The 27,796-nt window shown below is 32.3% G+C and overlaps 1 protein-coding gene across 1 annotated transcript; it reads right to left on the reverse strand.

Moving 5' to 3' along the window:
* Positions 1-201: 201 nt before the first annotated feature.
* LOC129224824 (WD repeat-containing protein 25-like) lies at positions 202-27,614 on the reverse strand. Its single transcript, XM_054859372.1, has 5 exons — positions 26,642-27,614; positions 22,354-22,520; positions 9,377-9,511; positions 3,321-3,458; positions 202-1,346 (listed from the first exon to the last, which is right to left on the reverse strand). Exons 1-5 carry the CDS (start codon positions 27,612-27,614, stop codon positions 1,122-1,124), a joined length of 1,638 nt encoding a protein of 545 aa, XP_054715347.1. The 3' UTR covers positions 202-1,121.
* Positions 27,615-27,796: the final 182 nt, after the last annotated feature.

Here is a 27,796-nt window from a genome sequence, read left to right on the forward strand (position 1 = left end):
ATCCAGATTTCCCCAATTCCCTTCCAACTTTTCCCCAAAAAGCCATGTTTTCTATCAAAATTCCCCAAATTCAAAAATTATTTTTCCACTAATATTTTCATAAAATGAATCGACTTCCTCTAATATTTTTGTCTCTTGAAAATGAATTTTTTCCCCAAATAGCCAAATTTTCTTATAAAATTCCCCAATTTTTTTTTCTTCCCATTTTCGCTTTTTTTTTTGTTTTCTTTATCTTTACTAATAATAAAGCTGAAAGTCTCTCTCTCTGTCTGTCAGGATCTCTGTGACGCGCATAGCATCTAGACCGTTCGGCCGATTTTCATGAAATTTGGCAAAGGATTAGTTTGTAGCATGGGGGGTGCACCTTTAAGTGATTTTTCGAAAATTCAATTTTGTTCTTTTTCTACTCCATTTTCCCGAGCAAAATTATCATAAGATGGATGAATAAATTACCAAGTGGATTATACGAATAAATTACTTAACGTGGAACCGTAACGTGGGCAAGCCAATTAGCGAGAAATTCATCATGCATTATTTGTAAATATGCAGGGGAACCAAAAGACATTTTAATTTTCTACTACGGGCAAAGCCGTGCAGGTGCCACTAGTCATGAGTGCCTGACCGAAAGATAAGAAATAGCCAAAGGTTTTTTTTTCTACTTGCATTTACTACTCTGTTTCTATATTTACATTTAAACTATGATTTTTGTATATATTTATCCAAGAACATTCTCCATCACACTTATTTTTACCTATTTCACGTATCAACTAGGTACTCACGCAGAACATTAATGCGAATTCCGTAGCATGTTCCACATAATGCGAATTCCATAAAGTTGAGCAAAGCTAAACCAACGCTGTTTGATACAAACAATGTAACTACTACTTCTTGACGTGAATCTAAATACAAAAAAAGTTCCTTTTTCGCCCCGAGGTTTTTTCCCCAGGTTCTCCCCAAGAAAAAAAATTTTCCCCAAAAAATTCCCCTCAAAACCTATTTCCCCAAAATTTCCCCAGAGAGCACTAAATTTCCCCAAAATGGGGAAATTTCCCCCAATCTGGCAACACTGGTTTCATGCGGCCCGCCAGTTGGACAGCCCTGTTATATTACAAATGAAACAATTATCTCCATATTTGTAGATGTCCATCCCAAGTGGCTGTGGCTATGGTACTTGATAAAGCTGGATGCCATTTTAGTCTGTTTGTAGGAACATTAGCTTTCACAGACAGTTTATGAATCAAACTAGTATTCATGTAGTTATAGAAGTATAAGTCCCCATGAGCATCACCACTAGCCAAATATTTTCCATCAGGACTAATGTCACATTCTATGCCATAACCAGAAACCTAAATAAGACAGAATACAAAAATACACAATAAGGTCAACTAAAAACTTGAAGTTTTATCAGTAAAAAAAATGAAAATTTTCAACATTTGTTAGATTATTTGTTTATTTTTTGAAATATTCCATAATAGGAGATTGCTTGCTCAAAGTCTTTGGGAACGCATTTTCTGACTCCCAGTGTTTCCCCTCATCATCTACCGTATTTTACATTTAATATTCATTAATTTATCGTCTAAAGCATGTATATTTCTTTGTGTTACTTTAATTAATTGTCGACCGTGCTATCTATTGTTTCGTTTTTATTTTTTTTGGCAAAGTCAAAAGAAATTTGATAGAAAAGTGGAAATGTTTTGATGGAATAGGAATGTTGTTTTTCTTGCCCGTTCTCGGCGAAAATAATTGTTTTATATTTTTACGTCAATAAATGTTCTTACTTCATTTATTTTTAATGAATTCAAACTTTTTCTTAGCAAAAATAAATTGCGAATGCTGATCAATATTATTAGATAATCCAGGGAAAATATTGGATTAAAGGGGAATCTTTAACATTGGGTCTATGGGAAATATTCGGTTCTGGGCAGTTTTATTCGTATAAGCACGATATTCATTTATCCATTACCCGATTAAGTGGGGCCGACAGTATGAGTATTAAAGATAGGTAACTTACAACTTGTGACATTAAACCTTTGTTTTAGCACTCTTTTTCGGTGCATTATTTTTTGAATAAGTGCATAATAGTGGACGGCTTTCTCAAGATCTTTTAAGAACACTTTTCTAACTCCTTTTCTCTCTCCTCGCCCTGTTTTATATTGAATATTTATCAATTATTGTTGTCTGCAATGTTGATATTTTCTTGTAATATTTAATTACAAAAAACTGGGCTATCTTTTTTTGGTAATAGCAACTACAAAAGAAATTAGATAGCATAGTGGGAATACTTTGATGGAATGTGAAAGTTGTTTCTCTCGAACAATGTTGCCAAAGTCAATGATTGTTTACTTACTTAATTTGCTTTTAATTTTTTCTCAGCAAAAATATTTGCAAAAGCTGATCAATATTATTCAATTATCCAAGGAAATTATTAGATTAAGCGGAGACCTTTAACATTGCGCCAATGGGGAAACATTCGGTTCCAGGAGGTTTTATTCATATATAAGAGGGGTATTTGTTTATCTGTTACCTGATTAAGCGGGCCGACAGTACATATATTCTGTTTTTAATATTGATTTGTTTATTGTTATGAAGTTGATCTAACTGTTTATTTCCAAAAATGTGACAACGACCCAGAATCTTTTAAAGGACAACACTTTCTCTAGTTTTCTTCAGTTCAAACAGTTCTATTCCACTTGTGATTGAAGCATTTGAGCATTTTCATTACACTTTGAATTTGTAAATGACAAAATATGTAGCTGCTTGTGAATCTATAAGAAACATATTGTTTTTAGGACTTTTTAATTTATCAATTGCAAATGACATAACCATCTCTCCATCAAAGTTGTCACAATGCTTTCCAATGCTATAGCTAATGCTGAAAGTACTTGAACATGCTTAAGCACCAGCATTTTTATTGCATCCTTAGGCCAAACCATCTGTGTACATGTGAAACCAACTTTCACATGTACACCGACTATACCAAAAAAAAAACATGGACCCAGAAAATACTTTCATTTTCCCCAACAGTTATTTTTTAATTAATTTTTTAAAATGTCCGATTTTTCAAACAAGTCATGGTCTAGATGATGTCACAAGTGATGCTTTTTGGCGCATCTTTGTACCGCGTTTCCATGTTATGATAATCAATGTTCCGAATGTATAGTCGGAAAAGCTGCACTTTTAACTACAAGATGTACAAACAACGAATAGCAAACAACAGTAACAAATGTGAAAAATGAATTAGTACAAATGAATTAAGTAGCTATTTAAATCTTACAAAATGAAAGATTTTTCTTTTCTGCTTATAGAAAAATAAAACTCACCTTGTGACCCATATAACGTTTATTTCTAATCTGGTATGGCTTACAAGTAGAGAAAGAAGCAATGTAGTCCCCATTGCTTTGTGCCACAAAAGTAGAATCATTTGGATGAACTTTTATGGAAGGGCAAGTATAGCGTTCCTATAATACAAACAATTAAAATAATTAATTAATGTGGGAGCCGATCAGGGTTTGCTGATATATATTGGTCACTATATATCATGATATATATCCAATATTTATTTTGAAAATATCATGATATTTTGATATTTTCGATATTTATTTTTCAACTATGGTATTTTCAAAAAAAAAAAAAAAAAAAAAATAGTATGTTAATCATAGTAATATTGTTCATTTATTATTAAAAATAACCAAAAACTTATTTACTATATTTTTATAATGTATAATACTAAATGTATGCATCACTAATATAACAAAGTAATATAATATTACTTGTTATATTAGTGATTGATTTTTTACTTGTGTTTTATATGGATAAAATTATTAGTAATTTAACAATTTTAATTCATATGAAAGTGCCTAATTCAATTTCAAACATTGCTCAGAAAAAAAGAAAATGTCTTGTAACTGTCACCAACTAATGCATATTATTTATTTCTGAATCATATAACTGTAAAAGTAGCTAACAGAAGAAAAATGAGTAAAACATCTAATGCTAAATTAATTCCATTAAAATTGATAGAAATGTAAACTGAAATACTAGGTATAAATAATTAAAGAAACATTAATTTTAAGTCTACATATTGTAATTATAATATAATAAAATAAAGAGTGATTTGAGGATGCATTTACTATTTTGAAGACTTTAGTTTGTGCTAATTGAAAATATCTGATATATATCAAAATATTGGATGTTTTCGAACCCTAGAGCAGATAGTGGCTAAAAATTTTTTTTTTTTTTTTTTGAAAACTACTTGGGGATAGGATAGTCATGGTTCAATCTAATGCCCCCCCCCTCCACCAAAAAATAAGTAGGCAAACATATTTTATCTTCTTGAATTAAAAAACGAAGGAATATACAATGAAACTAACGGTAGGTCCTTGTAGTTCTGGAGGGGGTCATTAACAAAGAGGACTTCAAAAATAAAGGTAACTTGTAGGTAAAAATAGTAGGTCTCGGAGAAATTTTTCCAAATATATCCTATTAGCTGGTTGCCCATGAGTCTGCCTTGGAAGTGAAACTCTGTTGTAACATCCTTCAAAGAGCCAGAATATTAATGCTGCAAAACAGCCAAGTAAGGTAAAAAGTAGGGCTCGACCGATGGCATTTTTTGGCCGATGGGCCAATTGTTCAAAGATGGCCGATGGCCGATTGTTTTCCTCCAAATGGCCGATTGCCGATGGCAAAAAAAAAAAAAAAAAATCTAATGGAAATAAATTGATAAGATTGTCAGGGATTTAAAGGATCATTTATTCATTTCACTTTACTTCCTTTCTGTGAATAAGGACTTGTAATCAAAAAAAAAAAAAATCAAAATTTAACCTAATTTCTATTTTACGATCACCCAATGTAAACTTCACAAGTTTTTTCGGCACATCTGTACACGCATATGTACCAAAAAACATATAGATGATCCAAATATCCATTTTGAACATCTCCTCAGTTAATTATCGCAAGTTCTCTTGTGATGTCTTCATACGCGTAAACTTGAGTCACTCAGAAACGCTGTGAAATAGTAAGTTGAAAACTCATACGTACGTAATATGATCTAAAAGTTCGTGGACAAGCAGTATAAAACATTACCCTAAATAGTTCATATTACCGAAGCACATCTATCTACAAAATAATCACCTTGAACGACTATGCACTTCTGCCAACGTTCGTATAGCTTTTAGATGCACTCCTGGCAGCCATTTTCCGCAACCTCCTGTAAGGTCTATTGCGCTGCTGCTTTAACTTCATCGAGGGGAAGAAGGCGACTTTCATGTTGAGGATGCACGGTTTGATTGATCAATGCTCTAATATGACAAATAAATAACAAAACGTTTCGTCGGACTTAGCTCCATGTGACTCTTACCTGACGCTTTCTTCCGTCAAGAGACGATAAAAGTGCATCATAGTAGGTTGCAAAAATGGCTTCCACTGGTGTTTCCCAAAGCTATATGAACACTGGCAGAAGTACATAGTCACTCAAGGTGACACTTTGAAGGTGGATGTGCTTCGGTAATGTGAACTATTCTGGGTAAAGTTTTATACAGCTTGTCCCCGAAATTTTGGATCGTACTACGTACAATCTATATAGGATGTAGTTATGCTTCTTTTGTTTGACTGTTGTAAGATGACAGAGAAATAACAACAACCAAAAAAAAAAAAAAAAAAGGAAGAAAAACAAAGACACTGTTTCATAACCAACTGATTTGTTTTTTTTAATTGAACATGTAACTAAGATTTCAGCAATATTGTAATAATGCATGGATTATGTGCATTATACATAGTTAAAAAACTTTTAATTATGTTGTTTAATCATTCAAAAAAAAAATTTAAGAATAAAAATATGAAACCGTCAACAAATTGCAATTAAAGTGGAAAGATTGCACATAGACATTTTTTAGTCATGAAATTAAACAAAAAAAAGTAACAGATAAATTACAATAATAAATCATAATAGGAATAATTTTATACTTATTTAAAATTTATGAATAGAAAAATTTGCATTTTTCATAAAAGCTATAACATGGACAAATTTTTCAGAAAAAAGAAATAGCCATGAAAAGAGTGAGGTTCTTAAAACGCAGCTACAATAAAAAAAACTCAATATTTACTCCAAGTTAATAATTGAATACATATACTACTTGATCTGATGTTTGCACACATAATATTGAACAATTTGATTGTTTAAAATCTTTTATGAAGCACTACAAACAAGTTCAAATTAAATTTTTCAATTTAACAATAATTTGCTGAAATTTAAAAAATTGCTTAATAGAAAATCCTTAACTTTTCTATAACGTATTAAAAATATGATGAAAACGAAAATAACTCGGTCATTGATTTTATAAAAATACATGAAAATAGTTACTTATAATAGAAAAAAATCGATCGCTATAAATGATGCAAAAAAGATGGCCCATTACGAAATAAAGATGAAACAAGAATGAGAGATACTCAAAATGACATTTCTTGAGCAAAATAAATAATCGCTAAATATTTAAAAAATTTCCATTCAAATACCATTCAAAACGTATTTAATCAATTTCTAATAATTAAGTTTCAATTAAGTTTGAAAAAAAAAAATCTCTATTTTTATGAATGGTGTTAGTTTTAAACAACTCGGATGTGCAACTAGAGTTTAATTTCAGAAATATAGGGAGGGGGAGGGGGGCACGCAAGAGTTCTAAAAATTACCGTCGGTTCAACGGGAATCTAACAAAATGACACAAAAACCGGTTTCGCCATCTCATATTTGTTTCCATGGTCTCCAATTCGGGTATATACACTCTATAACAAAAAAAAAAAAAAAAAACAATTCTCGCATCAAGAAGCAATCATCCGATTGCTTTGAAATTTTGTATGCAGGATTGTTTCGACCAGATGTGCAAATGAATAAAATTTGGTGTCCAATGAATGAATATCATCAGAATGATCTCCAACGCATCCAGCAGATATATATAAAGAGCAGTTCTTCAACAGTTTTTAAAACCTTCGGTTTGATTGCGATTCAGATTACCTTTCAACAACTTTAAAATGCCTCGCCGCATGGTCCGTGCTCATTACGAGCAACTGTCGGAGTTTTAAAGAGGTCATATCATTGGATTGAAAGAGGGCGGCTGGTCAAATCGGAGAATCGCTCGTCATTTGAGTCGAAGTGATGCGACGATTCGAAGATGCTGGCAAGGATGTGTAGAAAATGGCAGAGTTCAGCGTCAGGATCTTAGCGCTCGACCTAGGGTCACAACAGATCGTGATGACAGTGATTGTCCGATCAGCTGTCACAGAGCTTTCTTCATCTCTATGAACCATCAGACGTTAAACCTAAACACCAATGTCCATCATGACCATTTACAGACGACGGACAACGAAATTTACGCTCGCGCCGACCATTACACCACCTGCCACTGACGCCTACACACTGCCGAGCTAGATTACAGTGGTGCATGACTCGATCAGGTTGGAATGGTGCCGACTGGGGATGTATAGTTTTTAGCGACGAATCCTGCTTCTATCTGTGTCATGACGATCATCGAAGACGTGTTTGAAGACACCCAGGGCAGAGGAGGATCCTGGTTTCACTTTTGCACGTCGCACTGGCCCTCAACAAAGCATTATGGTCTGGGGTGCCATTTCCTTTGATAACTGAACCCCTTTGGTCGTAATTAGAGGTACACTTACTGCACAGTGGTGCGACGACGACATTCTAAGACCTGTTTTGTTGCCGTTCCTTTTGTAGTATCCTCGACTGGTTTTCAGCAGGAAAATGACAGATAACATACGGCATGTGTTGCTATGAACTGTCCGCAAGCTTGCCAAACTCTTCCGTGGCCTGCCAGATCGTCAGATCTCTCTCCCATCGAGCATGTCTGGGATATGATGGGATGACGATTGCATCTGGCAAAGAAATGTTGATAACCTCGTCCGACAATTGGAGCAAATATTTGGCCTGAAATACCACAGGACAACCTCCGGGAGCTTTCTCGGTGTTTACCACGCCCTGCTTCAGCTTGTATTTAGGCTAGAGGCGGGTCAATACCTTATTGAACTTGTTACTGTAACTCTGACATAAATTATTCAATTGTTCTAAGAATTTAATCATTTACTATTATGTGCATTATCTTCCTATCCACGAATTTTCATCTCAATCGGATCACTCCTTCTTGGTGTGTCGATTTTTTTTGTCATAGAGTGTATCACCAAATGATTGTCAGGCTGAGATGCTATATAGTTTTGTATTGAAATAAGTAATTAATAGCCAAAAAAGAATGAATAAATAGGCTTTTTAGAATACCCGATCGAAAACAAAAATGGAAAGTGCAACACTGGAACGTACGCACATACTACATGCGAAATTTTAACCTTCTACACTCTACAGCTTACCATTTTTGAGTTATGACTTATGACAGATACATACGTACATCCAGCCGCAAGAAACAACGCAATTATTAACTTGTTTGGTAACTGAATGCAGTATTAAAAACTCTTTCAGGGGTGACTAAAATAGAAATTCATACTAAAGTTTAAACAATTTTGTATGAAAACTATAACTTCCTTTACTTTGCATTAAAAAGTAAAACAGCAAAGGTTTTTTTTTTCGAAAACATCGGCCACTTCCATCGGCTTTTCAATGTTTTTCAGGCCGATGGGCCGATGTTTCCTGCAAGTTAGCATCGGCCGCCGATGCCGATGGCTAAATTGTTGAACCATCGGCGCCGATGCATCGGCCAGGCCGATGCATCGGTCGAGTCCTAGTAAAAAGCAGTGTGCACTGTTCATGGGCGAATGAAGGGACTAAAATTTTTTGACGGAGTTGTCATTGAAAACGATGTTACTTTAACTAAGTTCAACTGTACTTTTTTCTTATTCAGAAAACCGAGATAAACTACAAGTAACAATCAAAAGAAAGAGCTTACTTTGTGACAAGAATTCAATTTCATGCTTCAATCTTGATGAAATCAGTTTAAATAAGAAATCAAGCTGCACACTTAAAAGTACCCAGCAATGCTGTAATTCAACAGCTGGATTAAAAATTATTCAGTACCACTGTAGGATATGATTTTAGGATTTAAAAAAAAAAAAAAACCTGTGGGACCAACTATTAAACATGAAATGAAATAAAAAATATAAATAATATAATTAAGACTGGTCTCATGTGACATTAGGTCCAACAAGCCCCTAATGTTTAACCAACATGAATTTTCTTTTTGTTTCATTGAAAGGAAAAACTAAAAATAGAATTTTAAAATAATGTACAGCAAAGTCAATGAATGGTTCACACTGTTAATTAATATAAATTACTTTTCTTGATTAAAATTTTATCTCATTTTTTATTTCAATTTTAATGATGAAGAAACATAATATTTCTGATGTAAATTCAAATTTTTACCAAATAAATTTGGTTTGACAGAATTGCTCCACTTCCAAAATGCCACACCATGATAGTACGATCAGCAGAATCTCGACTTACAAAATTTGTTGTACAAATAAATTCATTCTCGTCAATGAAAGCAATATCAAGAACCTGGAAAAAAAAAAGGTTATTATGCATTTTAATTTGACTAAAGCACCATGAAAACACTTCCGTTAAAACATAACATGCACACAACTTTATACTCTTGCATAATTGGGGGAATGGGACAAAGGGTGATATATTTTTAGGATCAATGAGTAAGTTTCTTTGCTTGATTTGCATTACTTTTTGCTTACCACTTCATTTTTACTTGTACAAAATGCAATAGTTTCTTCTCAACGAGTGCAAAACTTTAAATTTTCTGAAAAATTTAATACAAAGATTTGAAATTACATATTTTGGTCAATTCTGGTCATACAGTAAGGAAACTTTCTGCCCAATATTTGTAAAGATAAGAATGACTAGTCGACCCGTGCGGAACTCCGCACTGTGCTTCAAATTGTTTCATAAGGCATTTCGCTCCTTAAAAATTTCAAAGAAAGAACATTATGAAGAGGAATTGAAAAAAGTAAACAGAAAAAAGTAAGCGCACAAGAGAGGGCATGTAATTTGAAGAAATCAGTAACAAAACCTCGTTAAATACAATGTTGTGATAATTTGATGATCGCTAAACTTTTGGTGGCATGTATTTTCAATGCAAACATAAATATCATTAAAAGTGTGGCTGAGCGACTCGTTAAAAAGCAGTATTTGTGCATGTGAAAAAACAAGTTGTTTCAAATACAGTTCTGCCCATGTGAGCATCCGATGGAAAAGAGAGAAACATTAAAAAGATATTCATTGGCACGGATTCGAACTGGTGCCATTCTGATTAACAGCACGACACTCCAACAAACCTAGCTGTTGCGCCTTCCTTTTCGAATGCTATTCATTGAAGAAATGCGTAATAAAAAACAGCGAAAAAGCTTTTTGCCGGAAAAAAATAAGATCATGCGTCTATGTTTAGTCAGTAGCATGGGCGTCGTGGCCGGGGGGGTCCGAGGAGTCCGGACCCCCTCAATAATTGAGAGTTGGACCCCATCAAAAATTGGAATTTGTTAAAATCAAATCTGTTATTTTCGGGAACTTATTACTGTTTCAATTTCAAAAAAGGACGATAATGCACAGTCACATAAAACATAATTTTTCATGTGAAATGCAGTTGGAATTTTTAATTGTTATGTATTAAAATCAAAATGAACTTCGTGAGCACAAAAGTAAAGCAACTGTCTAGAATGAAAACTTAGAAGCAAAGAATTTGCTGAGAAGTCTAAACTACCTCGCAAGCAGGTCCGTCATTTCGAATTTTTACGGACTGGGGTGGGAGGCAAAGGGTAAAGGGCCAATGTAAATTACACACAAAAAAGTAAAAAAACCGCGCCCACTTACATGTGTCAAATACAGTATTTTCTCATATCTAGAGGGCCCTAAAGAGCGAGTCTGCTCGCAAGACAAGGAAGCCACAAAGACATGGCAATGGTGAAGGAAACCTTATGCAGCTACTGAAAGTTTGCAAGTTTGCAGTGAAGAAATGGACATTAGGTTTTTTTTTTTTTTTTTTTTAGTCAGAGGTTTTAAAGAGAGAGAAAGTGTACTCAACCAGATATTCAAAATGAGATAGTACAAATGATAACATTATATCTTATTAAGAAGTTCAATTGAAATCACTTTTTATTTTCTCAGTGATTTTCGATGGCAAGACAGAAATTTCAGGGTTATACATCATGTCAAGATTAGAAGACACTTTAAATCCCCAAGAAACTTTTCTGGGTTTCCACAAAACTCCTGCAACAGTAGAAGACCACCTCTTCTGATATGTCACCCCCTCCCCCTTTTTTTTAGAAGTTGACCTTCCAATTTCATTTTAATGATAAAAAAAAAAACGAAAAACCTTCACAGTCCTAAAAATGAATAATTAGATGTTAAACGAGTAAATACAGCGAAAGTGGAAAAAGATATATACGTATATATTTATTTTATTTTATTTTTTCTAAATGCAATCTTAAAATATTAGGAACATCGAGATTCTGTATTATTAAATTACCTTACCTGGGCGAGCGAAATACGTTTTAAGTATAAAAAAAGCTGAAATACAGATAGAAAGATTCAAAAAAATTGTAATGAATTATCACACCAGAAGTTCTAAGTACTTGAATGCAAGAAAAAGAAAAGTAAAACACAAAACTTAATTAATAGATTCAGGAGGCATAATACTTAAAATAAAGGGGGAAAAAATAGACTTAAAGTATCAGCGTAAAATATTACACTAGTCTAAAATATTAAAAGTATTTTTACTGAAGCCGCAGATGTATTTCATACAAATAAATTATCTATCTGGAAATTGAAAATTTCTCTATAGAAAACCAAAGCAGTCAAATAGTTTTGAAAAAGAAAAAAAACTCTCTTCAAGCCTTATCCGTTCAGTTTACTTCATCAGAGGTAGCAAAAAATTGTGTTTCTGAAACTTTGATTTTGACATCAAGGGAGAGTATCCATATCCCATTCCTTCCCCCAACGTCAGCAACGATAACCTACATTCCGTGTTTAGAGTTTCAGTGTCGAAAAACTTCCAGGAGAGCGCTCTCACCGTATTCCCATAGAAACACACCCACTCCCTACTATCAAAGATAGTCTTAACTTTCGTTTTCAGTGCTTCAACTATAAAAATATGCAAGAGATCCCCTGAAACTTAACTCCCTCTAATAGTATAAAGAGCGTCTAAAACTTCGTGTTAAGACGCTCGAAATTCCACTTACGAAAAAATTCTGGGGTAGAAGGCAAAAAACTTCTTTTCCCAACACCATCGAAAGTCATCTAAAGTCAACTTTTTCGAAGCTTCAATTTCCAAAAATTGTTTGTTCCCGAACATGGCTTACAATCGTGATTTTAAAACTTCGGTTTCGAGAAAATTCCGAAGAAGTCCCCAAATCTCTCTTCTCCAAAACATCAGCCAAATCATCTAAAACTGCGTTTATGGAACAATAATTTCAGAAAATTTCCGGGGGAAAACCCGCCGGATCCCCGTTTCTAAGTAAATATTCTGCTTCAGTTGATTGACTAAGCTTGAAATACACAAAAAAAGATTAAATCATGTTGTCTTGTGTTAACGCTTCATTAAAATGTCTCCGAAAAAAAATTTGCCGCAGGAAAAAAAAGTTATTTTAATCACACGTGCTGATTAGAAAAAGTTTCTTTGGTGGAATTAATTTTATTTTATTTATTATTATTGTTTTTGTGTGTGAATATGCTAACCAAGATGTTTGAGTTTTTAAGATTATATACTATATGGTAATGTTAATCCATTTTTACCATATATATACGTATATACAAAGAAACATTAACATAAACTGTATTTTAAACATGGACAATTCAAACAATTTAAATTACATTGAATCGAGCTTCACAACTCAGTTCAATAGACGCCATAGGCAGCACTTATATATATATATATCAATGTATTTGACTATGTTAAAAGTTGGTCCCCCCAATAAATTTGATCTGACGACGCCAATGGTCAGTAGCACGCATGATATGATTTAAAATTATTCGTAAAACAGGGAATGTGATTAAAGAATAAGGAAGCTCTCACGTAGTGATTGAAACAAACATTATAGAGTAGTAATAAATTAGATTGAAACTAAGTGTTTTTATTTTTGAATATTGAACAATTTCCCATAGCAGACTGCTTTAACCGTTACGGTTTAAATGCCCACACGTTTTTCTTTTTATCGAATTCTTAAAATTCAAAACCAAAATCAGTTTAACTGAGTCCGTTTTTTAAGTGTAATTTTTAGAACATAATACACATATATAGACAAAAATTTTTTTTTTTTTTGGTTTTTCCAGCTGAAAGCAGTAAGATAGAAAATGATTGCTTTCTAATGAAGTTAATAATAATTTAAATGTTTCATATCGTATTCGAATAAATAATTAAAGGTTTACTAGGTGAATCTCGTAATTTCAATTCGGCGTAGTATTTTTTCATTTGTACAAAAGATCGAACACTGCTATTAGAAAAATCTACACTTCAGCATACAATGAAAATGTTTTTCTGCACAAAAAAATTCCCTTGAGGTAAATCTAATACTTTTTTATGCTTATGCTTAGTGGTCTGGATGGAGTCAAAGCTTAAAAAAAAGGAAGAACACTCTTCGATTAACAGTCAACTTATCTGAATGATAACTGTAGCCTGCATAAAGGAGTCGAAACACCAAGAAGCATTCCACTTGTTCCAAGTGTTTTGTTGAGCAGGTTTCGCCTGACCATATACTGTCGTGCCTGGGGCTCTCCAGGAGGGATTTGACTGAAGACCCAGTGACGGTGCTGGATTTCTTGAGGGTAAACAAACTCATGGACCTGGTCTAGCACTGCTGAGCATAGGGGCATGCAACAATACCATTCCCATTGTATTTATTTTATTACGTGTGTTATCTGTTGTATGTTATGAGTACATATAATGCGTAATATTAATCTAAATTTGCTATTATATCGGACAGTCCGGGCTTGCCCGAAGTTCAGATAGGTTATAGCCGAACGCTCTACCGAAAAATCTTATCAATTTAACAGAACAACTAAGTTTTCTGCTTCTAAGCTTTATTAAAAAAAATAATAATAATTTTTAAAAAAAATGGATTTTTTTTTTGCCGAAAGCGACGCAAAAAACTGGAAAATTGTATTAGAATTTTGCTTTAAAAAAATCTGCATATGAGCTACAGGCTGCATTAAGTTTTTGCAACAGCAAGGGACGTTTCCGAAAACTTGACTTTTAGACTGTAAGTCTATTTTTCGAAAGCGGGAATTTCTTCAAAAGATAAGAAAGATCTCGTATACTGACAGAAAAATAATCCGCAGAAATAATATATAAGATAAGATATTGAAGAGAAGTGTTTTTATTTTTGAAAATTTGTACAATGTGCTATTGCAAGCTGCTTGAGCCGTTATGGTTTAGATGGCAGCACGTGTTCATCATTTAACAGCACAGTTCAGGGTTCGCGTTTACGTGCTATAGCGGGTTTTTTACGCAAATTCGTGGAAAGGGGACACAACTTCCGCGAAAATTCGGGTCCTGGGGACCCAGAAAACCCAAAAGATAAGAAACAAAAAAAAAAAAAAAAATTGTGGAAAATGCTGAAGATCTATTTAGTAATTGCTTTTAAGCTTCAATAACCAGGAGAATCAGCAGAAAGGAATTAAAATGACCCTATCTCTGTATCAGCTATTCAAACACACCCCTATTGTTGACCACACCAGTCAATGGAGTTTTATTAGTGATAAGACTGGAACTTACAGTGACCTCCTGGGCTGAGCTCAGGGAGCAAAATATTCCAGGTTCATAAATAGTCCATTGTACTGTAAACCGTATTCTAAGAACAAGCTCTCCCTCAACTTTTATCTTTCTTGAAAACAGCAATCAAGACTAAAAGTAAGAGTGTGGTTTCAATGTAATCTTCAGGATTAATACAAGACAGCTGTACAGTAAAAGCATATCTATTTTGCACTCATGTAACCAGAATTATTTTTGAAAATCATGCATCCCCAATAACAGGATAGGAGAAAAAAAATGGCGAACATTTTCAAGATCGCGCTGAACACAAAGTTCTGAACTTCACACATTTTTCTTTTTAAATTGCTTATGAATACTTGAACTTTATACAAAAGCACTTCAAGCTTGTTCTCTTTCTAGTAAATTCATCTCTTTCTAATGGGTTTTTTTTTATTTGGATTTGCAAAAGTCAGGTATTAATCGACCGCGCCATTTTGAAAATGGCGCGATTTTAAAAATAGCACGAAAGCCAAAACAGATATTTTAAAAGAGTCAAAATTAAGTCAAATGTACTGATTTAAGATTGCAAATGAGCAGTTTTCACACTCATGTGAGAGAATGGTTCGGTTTTTGCGATCGCGATTTTTGCGTTGGGTTCATGTTCATTCGCTTGCGATTTTTTCCTTCTATTTCTGTGTAATTCCCAAAGATAATTGATGATAGTTCATGCTGGATAGGGGGGAGGGGGCTTTTTGGTATTTTCATCAAGAAAAAAATCCAGGAAAATAAAGGTAAAGGGAGTGCTTTCTGCTTGATCAATCAGAGGCACTTGTTTAGTATTTTACGGTAAAATCCAACTTTTTTTTTTAAAGTAAATTTTGAGTGTGATTATCTCATTGTAACTGACCAAATAGTTTCTCACATAACTAAGTCTTGCAAGTGTATTATTTGAAAATAATTTTACAATGATAATCAGAGAAAATAAAGCCAATTTAGTTTATTTCATAACTTTTTTAAATCACTCTGTGGATAGTTTTTTTCCCCAAGTATTAACCTTTTTATATTATTCATTTATATGGTAAGATTTTCTGTTTAAAATTTAAGGGACTCATTTTTTCCACTAAAGGACCCAAATCTGTTTCATTAATGGGTCCCTGGGACTCAGGTTACGGATAGTTGAGCGTGAACACTGACAGTTAAAATACAAAATTATTTGAACTAAGTTCTTTTTTATGCGTAGCTTTTCGAATGTAGTAAAAATGTAATAGGCTATTTGTTTTTTTGCAAAAAGAAGAAAAAATATATACTTTATCCTTCAAATTGAGGTAGTCATTTTTTTATTTGTAAAAAAGAATCAAAAACTCATTAGAAGTATCTATATTTCAATATACGATTCATTTTTTTTTCCGAACAAAAAACAATTCCATTGTAGTCTGAAATCTTAAACCTGATACTTATATTTTCGCTTGAATTATGCTTTAATTTTCTTACCGGAGTCAAGACTTTAAAAACAAAAAAACAAAACAAACAAAAAAAAAAGTTTTACAATTAAGACTCAATTTAGCTTCATGTTGCATCAAGTTTTCATAACAGCAAGTAGCGTTTCAATCTCATCTATTCTATACACTTTTATTTGTTATTCATTGTTATTAAATGTTCATGTCATGCTTGATACTTCTCTAATTTTTTGATGCAGATTGTCTGGACATGGGTCCAAACACACATTCTCCTGGTTACCAGGCGAACGCTCTGCTGATCGAGCTATTCAGCTCTGTCGGGCACAGTGCAAGTTAAAGTTATAAATTTAACCGAAAACCACATTCTGGTTCTTTAAAACAGGTTTTTTTTGACAGAAAAAACAATTTTTCGACCATGGGTCTATTTTTCGTCAGTAGTCTGCACGATAAGCTTTAAAATAAGGTGTAAATCAAAGAAATCGATCAAGAATTGAGGAAGATCTCGCATAGAAACTAAAAACAGGCTACAGAAATAATATATAAGGAAGTTTTTAGCAAAATTTAATTAACTTGCAATTGACTGGCATTAAAATTACATTAAAATTTGGTTTGTAACGAACATTTGTTTAATAGTGTTTGTAGTTATCACGAATGCGAAAAATTTAAACTTAATTGGAAAATATACAAAAATATTTATGCAAAAAAAAAAAAAAAAGATTACGCATGAGAACACATAGAAACTCTTTAAATGAAATGGAAGAAAGAAAATCTAAAAAATCGAAAACTGATAGTTGAAAACAGCAGGAAAAGGTAAGATCAAAAATCAAGGTTGAAAAGAGAAAGAGAGAGAAACAGGGACACCCTGAACTAAAACTTTTAGGAGCAGGGAGATTCTCAATTTACAGAATCAAATTAAAATTTTACCAAGTGATAAAATAAGAACATGCACCAGGGCTAGAAAAATCTTTAAAATTTTACATGCCCTACCTGGCATGTTTGTCTAAAAGATACATGCCCAGTTTTCCTTATTGTGTATCAATAAAAGCGTTTGAATTGTCGTACAGCACTAATCAAACAAATTATTTTTATATACAGAATAACCTGTCTACAACCATACTGTTGGGACCTAAAAAAATATTGTTATAGACAGTTTATCGTTATAGATAGTTGAATTATTTACTATGCAGAGATTTTGCTGGGACCAAGGAAAATATCGTTATAGACAGGTTTATTGTTATAGACAGTACTGTTATACACAGGTATCACTGTAAATCATTAAAAAAATAGTTTGAATAAATAGTACATAATATGCTGTCGTTAAATGTAACAAAATTTAAATTATATAACGGGAAGGATCGCTTCTACGCAAACCGGAAACAGCAAACCATCTTAACAGTTAGGGCTGGAAATAAATTTTGAGCTCCAAGTAAGGAAACATAATTTTTCAATAAAATCCGAAATAATCAAGTTTTAGGAAAACATATTTGATCAAAAAATTACATGCCCGGCCGGGCATGTAAGGGTAAAAGATTCATGCCCGATCGGAATTTTTACATGCCCTGGGCATGTCGGGCAGTATAATTCTCGAGCCCTGACATGCACATTGCAATCACGGCATCTAATGAGAAAGATTATTAGGCACCATTAAAAAACAATTAAGAAAAGACTCAATGTTGCAATATTGTCTCCCAATTTGCTGAATCTTCAGTGAAGTTTTGGTAGGTCCTATTCAGGGTTGGCAAGTTTCTGACGAGGTGATTAAAACCACTGGTAGAAACCAGTTAAAACTGGCATGGCAAAAACCACTTTCTGCCACATTTGCAGCAGAAACTGGCAAAAACTCAAAATGACAAAAAAATTAATTATTGACATACAGAGCAATTCCATGATAAGGTCAACTAGATGATCAAATTTTCAAAATTTAAATTTTTAAACAAATGAAGTGTCATTTTAAAGGTAAAGAGTTGTATATTTTGAAATGCCTGTTTAAAATTTGATCACTTCAGTTATAAATAAGTTACAGGAGGTTGAACTAAGGTCAACATCTTGAGTATTTTCAAACCATATTTGGTGACTCTCGAAGAAATTCTGTTTTTTCCAAAAAATACATACTAATATTATGAATTGAGATGAATAACCATTTAAAGATACAATGTGTTGCTGGTGATGTTGCAAAAATGTGTCAAAATATAATTCATTTTGATTTGTAAAAGAATTCCTCCTGAGTACATTAAGTGTTTTACGTCCGACACAAAATGCGCAGTTAATTATGCTGAGCCAATAATTTTAAAGCTACATACATGTATTTTTGGGTACAAAGTAAAAATTTCAATCTCTTTGATGCAACCTATTTTCATTTTGTAATAAGTGAATATTTTTTACTAAAATCTAGGTGTCGAATGTAAAATTTTTTTACGTCCGACACCATTTACGTCCGACACTTACATTCCTTAAAACAACACATGTCTTCAATTTCAAAGTTAAAGTTAAACATGGATAAAAAACAACTTAGTGAATTTATTGTATATACATTTAGGGTTGATAAGGGTAAATAGGACCCCTTTTGAGAAAAGGTGTGTTTAATGTACCTAACCAGTTGATTAAAATCAATTTTGGCAAATTTGCCAAAACTATAAGTGGAAAAAGAAATTGGAAACACTAAATGACTGCGTCTATGTAAAGTTGGCTAAGGAAGAACCATTACCAACATTCAACTCATATAAATCTTGATGGTTTTCTTTCAGATAAGTTTTTTAAATAACTAATCACCAGCTTTTGTAGCTGAACTATCAATTATTACTAAGTTATCATAGTTGTCCTGTATTTCACTAATACAAATATTTCATCAGAGTTGCTTTTGATTTTCAAATAATCACTGTTATGGTGGGGGGGTCACTTACCCCATAGTGTGGGGATCTCTTATAGCAAAATTTTACGGGGTACGTGGGGCCCCTACTCTAAAAGTTTGGAATAATATTTTACTCAAAAAATCTGATTGCAGTATGCACTTTAAGTTAAACTGTACATGAATGTTTAATGATCATAAAAAAAATAAATGCTAACCGGGAAACACTTCTTTGAAAAATGCTGCTTAAACTCGCCAAAAAATATTTTTCAGATTTTTTTTTTTGACTCAGTTTTCTGACCTAGAAAAAAATTCCACATAACCGAAATATATGCAAAACTAATCACTGTGATGAACTGTGACATGATCAATGTAAAATAGTATAAAAACTATATGGTTATTTCAGTTTTTGGGGGTGAGACCCACTTACCCCAGTGTCCCACTCCCCCCAATCAACCCTACTTTTGAATTTATGTGGTAAATGTTGTTTCAATATATGTAACCTATAATTTATATATTTATAACTGTAATCATTGTTATGCATTTACATTTAAGAGCAATAGTTTACGTCCAATGTGAACAATTTACGTCCGACACCAAAAATTTACGTCCGACACCAAGCTAAAAATATTTTTTAAATAATTTTATTCTTAATAATATCATTTGAAAACTGTGAAATATGCTTCAATCATAAGTACACTTCAGAATTATGCTGTTTTTAAAATTAAAATGTAAATCAATTCGCAAACTTTTAATAATTTTTAAGTGAACTATAAATTTTACTATTTGTGTGTTTACGTCTGACACCAACTCTTTAAATTTTTTTAATTTATACTTTAGGGATCTATTTTAAAAAACTAACATGATTTTTTATTCAGTGGGATGTAGTAAGTATCTTGTAAAAAAATTTGATCATTTTGGAACAGTTTATGTTTGGTAAATGGAAGTAAAACTGAGAAATTTTTCTTCATTTTTTACGTCCGACACCATGGAATTGCCCTACAATAGAAAAAGCATGGAAAAAATAATCAGCTGTTAACCAAAGCACAATTTAATTACAATATTATCACAACGGGATTTTCAATATTTTAAAAGTATTTTTTTTCTGAAAGAACATGCTTAAAAACATATGATCTAACCATTTTTTAAATAATTTATTTAAGTTTAATATTTAAAAAAAATTACTTAAATCGGTGATCTTTCATTGTTTACATTACTTGCCGATGACATCATATATGATGAAATGCCATTCTGTGTTGCCATTCACAGAACAAAATATTTAATTCGCATCCTTACTCGCGTGCATCGGCAGTGATATGGTTGATAAGCTTAGAGCACAATTTTAATTTTCACCTTTATTATCATAACGCGGAAACGTAGTACAAAGATGCGCCAAAAAGCATCACTTGTGACATCATCTAGACCACGTCTTGTTTGAAAAATCGGGCATTTTAAAAAATTAATTAAAAAATAACTGTTGGGGAAAATAAAAGTATTTTCTGGGTCCATGTTTTTTTTTTATTTTTTATTTTTTTTATGCTAATTCTATCCATTTTAATGACTAAAAGTAGTACTTTTGACTGAAGGAAACCACCCCATTCAAAATCAAATATTATTGTTTGGACCCCCCCCTTGGAAAAGGTGGTTTCTAAAATCTCAATAGTTTTTCAATTTAATATTTACAAATGAGAAATTTTAGAATATTCTTTTAATAGAAGAGATAGCAGGCATTGCATCAAGAAACAAGCAATGTTTGTGAAACTTTTCTCTATGGTATTTTTTTTTTTAAACTGGACCAACTGGGGTAATGGTAAAAATTTGAGGAGAAAAATAAGTTTTGAGAAATGTGGTCAATTTTTTTGCAAAGCTGTGACATTAGGAAGAAAATCTATGCTAATATTGGCAAGAAAAATTCTGGCACCTTCTTAGGGAAAGCCAACCCTGGTCCCATTGGGACACACGAAGAGATGATGAAGTCATTCCAAATTTGCCCCCAAAAAATATTTTGGTAAGTTTTCCCTCTTTTTCAAGGAATAAACTTTCGGAACAGGTAGTGAAATTTTTTCAGAATCACTGAAAAATTGACAAGCTTGAGCTACTGGTCATTTTTAGATTTTTGTTTGGAAATTAGTTCGAATGACTTTTGATGATTGGGATGCTAGGTTCTGTTGAGTCCCTGCTTTCTCCCATTTCATTTCTTTTCAAATGTCAATTTTTCCTCCTTTGTTTTGAATAAATATTTGATAACTGAATGCTTTACTGTCCAACAGCAATTAATTTAATTTTCCCACATTCATTACATACATATGCTGAATGAATTTAAAAAAATGACTTTTTTTTTAAATTAAAAGTGGATTAAAAAAAACATCCAGAACCTTTGTCATTTATTTGAATTTTTAAAGATTGAATTCAAGTTATGTTTTTTGCAATCACCAATTGCGATGGGACCCTACTCGTTGGGTTTCTTGTTTCTCTACAAATGGAATGGAAATGGAGAACAAATTTGACTCATCATATTATGACTGGTGATTTTCTTGATTAGGTAACACAAGGCACATACATCAAAAAATAAATAAATAAAATAATAATAATAAATAAATAGTAATTAGGATGTGGGGATAAAGATATAGATATTATTGTCAATTTGCACTCATAGACTTATCATAAAGATTATATTCATGGGCTCCCATATATGCAAAATTTTAAGAGGGGAGGGTGTTGCTCAACTTTTTTCTCCATTATTTAGCAGGATATTTTCCCAGTGGAAACTGATTTCAGTACAGATTAGATTTGTTAAAATTTGACATTTTTAATAACTTGTCCATTAATGGATGGAGAAGAAATGTTTTTACATTTTTGCAAAGAAAAGAGTATTAAAAGCAAGAAAGTTCTCATTTCTAGAATGGGGGGCTTGAGCCCCCACTTGCCCCGCTGTATGGGCGCCCATGATTAGGTATATTCATCATTTTGGTATTTTGATTTCTTATTAATCTTAAACGATGGGAATCTGTAAATTTTGCGTTTAGGAGAAGTTTTGCTTTTGAGTTAATTTATATAGGTGTTTTTCCTGGAAAAACATGATTTTATATACACTCACACAAAAGTTAGTCTTCTTGAGTCAAGCCATTCATTCAAGAATGCAGACGATTTGTAACAGTGAAGACAAAAATTAGTCCCTCTAAATAAATATAAAAAAACACAAGCTCTATAGACTTATTCTCCTTGTCATAACAACCTGAAAAATCATAGGAACATCAAAAATGGTCATATGAAGTAAATAAGCAATTCATCATAGCCTAATAAGAAAACATGAATTGTTTACAACACATATTGTGAATCAACTTCTTACCTCTTCACATTTTGAAAAAAAGGTGCGGATAGGCAACTTTGAATTTACTCTTAAGTCAAAACCTAATATTGCATTACGAGTTCCACACAGAAGTACATCAGTCATATATGGATGAATTTCAATACTTGTCACATAGTTGAAAATATCATAAGAAGCAGCTTCCTTACCTAAAATACAAACTAACTTTTAGAATATGATTCATTAGAATTTATCAACTAATAATTTTTATAATTGAAACAAATTACACATAAGCACAACTTAATGACTGACATTTAAACAAGCCAAGTTAACAGAATGTATTAAACGGAAAGTATGACGGCTAAAAACGCAAGAAGTAAGAAAAATACCATTGTAACTTAAATTGAGGCTTTGTATTGCATTCAGTTCAGAAAATTATCAGAAAAATGACAGATCAAACATAGATTCTAAAAGATTGCACAGTCATGTGCTACAATTTTGTAAGCGCATTCAGTAAGCAAAATTCAGTTCAAAATGAAGCATGATGCAAAAAAGAAAAAAAAATGGAGGCAAGTTGCTAAGTTTGCAGTTATCTGGTATTTGCAAAGCTAGATAACTTTTTGTAAAATATAAAAATATATACAGTATAAATTTTAAATTAAGGATGTTTTTCTGACATTTCTCAATATGATTTATAATGGATATAATATGACAAATCTAATCCTAGTTTATACTTCAAAATTCCACCTATTTGCTGAAAATATTCTGCTATTGGGCGATCCTACATATATATGTACATACATGTAATACAAGAACAAAAAAAAAAGCTAAAATGTATAAGTTTTTTGAATCAACTAAAACAGAAATAGAAAGTATGCATGAACACAGTATGCAAAGATGCTTTTTTTAAAAAAAAATAAAACTAGGAGGTGATGAGTTCCAAGCAGGGTTGGCAAAAACCCGGGTTTTTTAAAAAAAGCCCATGGACCCAGGGTTTTTTTAAATAAAACCCAAAAAACCCAACTAAAGCTGGGTTTTTAAAAAGAAATGTGGTTTTTTTCGTCTTTTTTTAGGGAAAATGTAGGGTACTTGTAGCATATTGTAGCGTAAGTATATGAACAAAGCACAAGAATTGTCTTGGGGTAAAAAGAGCTGGAAAACTAGTTAAAATTCAGCATTTTCTGAAGAAGAGTCAGGGGTCTGGCCAGAGGATATTTGGGTCCGTTAACGGACCCTTCACAAAAATCCGATCAACCAAAACGGACCTTTCACAAAATCTCGATCAAACAAAACGGACCTTTCACAAAATCCCGATCAAACAAAACGGACCCATCACAAAATTCTGATAAACAAGATCGGATCTTTCACAAATTGTTTATTGAAAGAACAAATCTGAAAGCAAAATAACGCATATTTCTGTGTATAAACCGATAATTTTTGGAGCCTTTTTTGAAGTCAAATTAGAGGGATCAGCTTATACAAAATCGGCTTATTTTGAAAAAAAATAAAAAAGAAATCGGCACTCTTGCGATGCTCCTGCAAGGGATAAATAATTGCTACTGCCAAATAAATATAATGGTTGTTTGTTTTATCACACATAATTAGCAGCGGTGTTGCTGTAAACTTTTCTGAAAAGGCATTGGTAAGTACTTTTCTCCGCTCATGATTTAATAAACAATAATAATATATATCTGCGAAATGAACTTAGAACTGCAAAGTGATAGTAAGGGTGGGGAAAAAATATGATCTCTTCAGATAGAGTTACCAACTTTAAAATTGTCACTACTTAGCGTCTGGCGTTGAACCTTTATAATGACTTGATTAGAAAATATTCTCATCATTTTACCAGCTTCTCAATATTTGCGTTTTTACGGTGCGGTGTGGTGCGATGTTTAATTGTTATTTTGGCAGAAAATTGTATGGGTTTTGATTTTTCGATACTAACAAGGATGATTAACTTTAAATAAACTCTTTTAATTACCGTTTTTTTTTCTTTAGATGTCTACATTTTGAAAAATGCAATCTTTTAACATCCGATATGAGAATCATATTTTGTCCTTTTTTCAAGCTAATTTCGCTATATTAGGATGCAAATAAATGGAAAGTCTCTTTATTTCTGTTAGAACTCTCATTTCAAGTTTTTAAAGCAAAAATCCATTTTCTGTTATGAGTCAAAAATTAAAATGCTGAATAGATGGTTTATTTTATTTATTTTTTTTTGCGTCAACTGTGTCCACAGATATTAATGAAATGTTTATCATAGGACTCTAAAATGCAATTTTAAAATAATTTTATCAAAAATATTTCTTTTTCAAGCCGTTTTTATACTTTTGATGCCTTCACTTTTGAGAATTGCGATCTCTTTGCATCCACTATGGGAATCCGATTTTTCGAATTTTTGATGATATTTACGCTTTGTTAAGAGGTAAACAATTAAAACATCTTTTTATTTTTGTTAAAATCACGGAATTTATAAGTTTTAAACGAAATTCTGTGCTTTTTAAGAGTGTCTTGGGGCAAAAAGTTAAATGCTGAACCCCCTACTCTGAATTTTATTTTATTTATTTATTTTTTTGTTACAATTATTTTAAATACTGTACAGAAATATTTCTAGCATAATATATTTCTGTACAGTATTTAAATTAATTGTAACAAAAAATGGTAGATAAATATTGATACTTGAGAGAGCGATGCCCCCCCCCCCCCCGCCAAATATCAGAAAAACACTACAGAATGATTTTCTCGACATAGAAGAGGAAAACACTCAAATTTAAGTTTAATTGATGCAGTTTGTGCCATCTCTAAATTAGAAAATTTCGTTTTAACAATTTTTTTTTTTGCGAAAATTTTTAATTTTTCACAAAAATAATTCATTTTTCACAAAATTATTTGATTTTTCACAAAAAACGGACCCTGTGAAAAATCCTGGACAGACCCCTGAGAGTATGAAAGACGACAAAACCCAAGAATGGTGAAGTTTCAGATTTTTTAGTTTCCATGATTACCAACAGTTAAGGTAAAATTACTTCTTGAGTGATAAAATCTATTGTTCGTTTTTAATTACTACTATTTTTTTTTTTTTTTTTTGCATTTTACTTTATTGTATTTCATTTTTTTATGCAAAACTACTGTAGAACCTCAAGTAGTTTAAATCCCTATTTACTGAATTCCAGCTTAATCAAGACATTTCTTTGAATTTTATGTTGCCTGTTTTTCTATTTCTGTGTACAGATTAAGAAATATTAAACTTTTTTGTAAGATAATGAAAATACTGTACATCCTATTCTGTTTTTTGTCCGACCACTTGTAAAACCTGTTAATTTCTAAAAAAAATATAACTTGTTAATTCAAAATTTGTGACGTGTCGGGTTGCAGAAAATAATTCACATGAAAGCCTTTTAGCTAGAGTAGTTTCTTCTGTACAATCTACAAATATTGAGAAAACCAGACGTGACAGGACTTAGTGAGATAATTTGAGTTATTTATTGACCAGTTAAAGATAAAAGTTAAATATATATTTTTTAAATCTTTGAAGTATTTTTAATGCCGTTAAGAGTTAAGAAATACTATTAAAGTTCAAAATTCATTTTTTATGTCCATTGTCTGTGGTGAAGAACAAATAAAATAGAAGTTTAAATTGTAAAAGTATTTAAATTAATTACTTTTTTAAAAAAATTCTCAAAAAATTTTTAAAAAACCCAAAAGTGGGCTAAATAATGGGTTTTTTTAAATGGGTTTTTTCAAAAAAACCCATTGGGTCCAATCCGGCCAACTCTGGTTCCAAGTGTAACAGAGCATGAATCAGAAAGATTTTGCTTGATTAAACGCATACAACTTTCTATCAAAAAATCAGTTTTAAATCTTTTATTTTAAGGAACAATGTTAGATAAATTGACCTAAAACTGATATTGATTCCTCATCTAACCTCCATAATTTAACTAAATATATGTAAAACAGCTGGGACAAAAAATGTCAATGCACATCTTTACATTTTACAGTAATTTTGGAGAAAGATATTTTCAGCTGAATTCAGTTCATTGATTTTTATTGGTTTTGTTTTCGAATCGATGCTGTATCTTATCAGATACCTGTCCAGTTTAGCTTTGATCCCCTTCTCCTTTATCCTGAAATCATTGTTATAGCATTGCACTTTAATCTCATTATTTTCGTCAACTCCAGATCAGTTTTTAAAATGCAAGAAGCCATGATAGCAAAATGAGGCAGATTGTTTTTGGTGAAAAGAAAAGACAAACTATTATTATTATAACATTGTTTTTGACGGTAGTTATACAAAAATTTCACTCTATGTATGATTTCAGGATATACTCACCACTTATGACATCATACACATGTGCTTTCTTTCCAAACCCTCCAGCAACAACTTGTTCACCATCTAACGACCATTTGGCTGCCTTCAACCCAGAGTTATTCTTAAAAAGCCTTACTGGTTTAGTACAAAACATATCCCAAATTTTGATAGTGCAGTCAGCGGAGGCAGAAAGTAACAAATGACTATATTGCGATACGCACCAGCTCAACGCCATCACAACAGAGGTATGTCCAACGTAAGTTCGCATTAATTGCCTCGGTATTCGACAAGCTAGGTTCTTTAGGTAACCTTCAGTGACTCTTGCATCTTTACGATATATGTCAGCATCTGATGGAACAGGTTCATCAGGAAAATCTAAGAATTCAGGGTTATCTGTTCTTAGCCGTTTTCTACTCTCATTATCAAAGTTTTCACTAACTCCTACATGTGGAGAATAGATTGAAGTGCGTACAGAATCAGGTGTACTAATAGTTCTATCAAAGTTGGCAGAACTAATTGAACTTCTCGAAACCGAAGAACGACTGATAGTCCTGTTCTCTGACAAAGTGTCACACGGTTGCTCACATTGTTGTATTGATTTAGAAGGTCCATATACACGGTCACTCAAAACGGCAGCTGAATTCCGTAAATCAACAACATCATTTTGAGGAATGATCGTCTCTTCAGGACTGTCATCATTTAAATTTAAATAGTCACGCGACTTAGCATCTGAAAGGAATTGCTTGTTTTCTTTACTAGTTGATTCATTTGCTTTTGCTTCAATATGTTTTTCAACCACTACTTCGCCTTCAGAATCACTTTCTTCGATCTCAATACAATCAATCTTTTTATTTAAGGTAATAATTTTTGGCTCATCATTATCACTATCGTCTAAATGTATAATGTCTATTCTTTTAGTAGATGGTTCCATATTCGATGATTTTACAATTTCATTTTCAGAATCTTCGGAGTCATATGAGGCAACCAAATCCATAATTTCATGTTTATACAATCAAATATAGTACCATGGAGATATAGATTCCATATACAGCACACAAAAACTTCAAACCAAACACTGAACACTGACATGAACAAGAATTCATGAAGAAGAAAACAAGCTGTTTAAAAGACAAAGTCGGCTTTACCTCTCACAATATTTAAAATAGTGAGAATTAT

The sequence above is a fragment of the Uloborus diversus genome, chromosome 6 (assembly GCF_026930045.1).
Source record: "Uloborus diversus isolate 005 chromosome 6, Udiv.v.3.1, whole genome shotgun sequence".
NCBI classification, from domain to species: Eukaryota; Metazoa; Arthropoda; class Arachnida; order Araneae; family Uloboridae; genus Uloborus; species Uloborus diversus.

Excerpts from the sequence above, each read along its gene's own strand:
- LOC129224824 (XM_054859372.1), bottom strand. The coding sequence starts at position 27,614 with ATGGATTTGGTTGCCTCATATGACTCCGAAGATTCTGAAAATGAAATT. Across the intron at positions 22,521-26,641 it reads TGTGTATGATGTCATAAGTG|GTAAGGAAGCTGCTTCTTAT; the intron begins GTGAGTATATCC and ends TTTGTATTTTAG. Across the intron at positions 3,459-9,376 it reads TGTCAAACCAAATTTATTTG|GAACGCTATACTTGCCCTTC; the intron begins GTAAAAATTTGA and ends TTTGTATTATAG.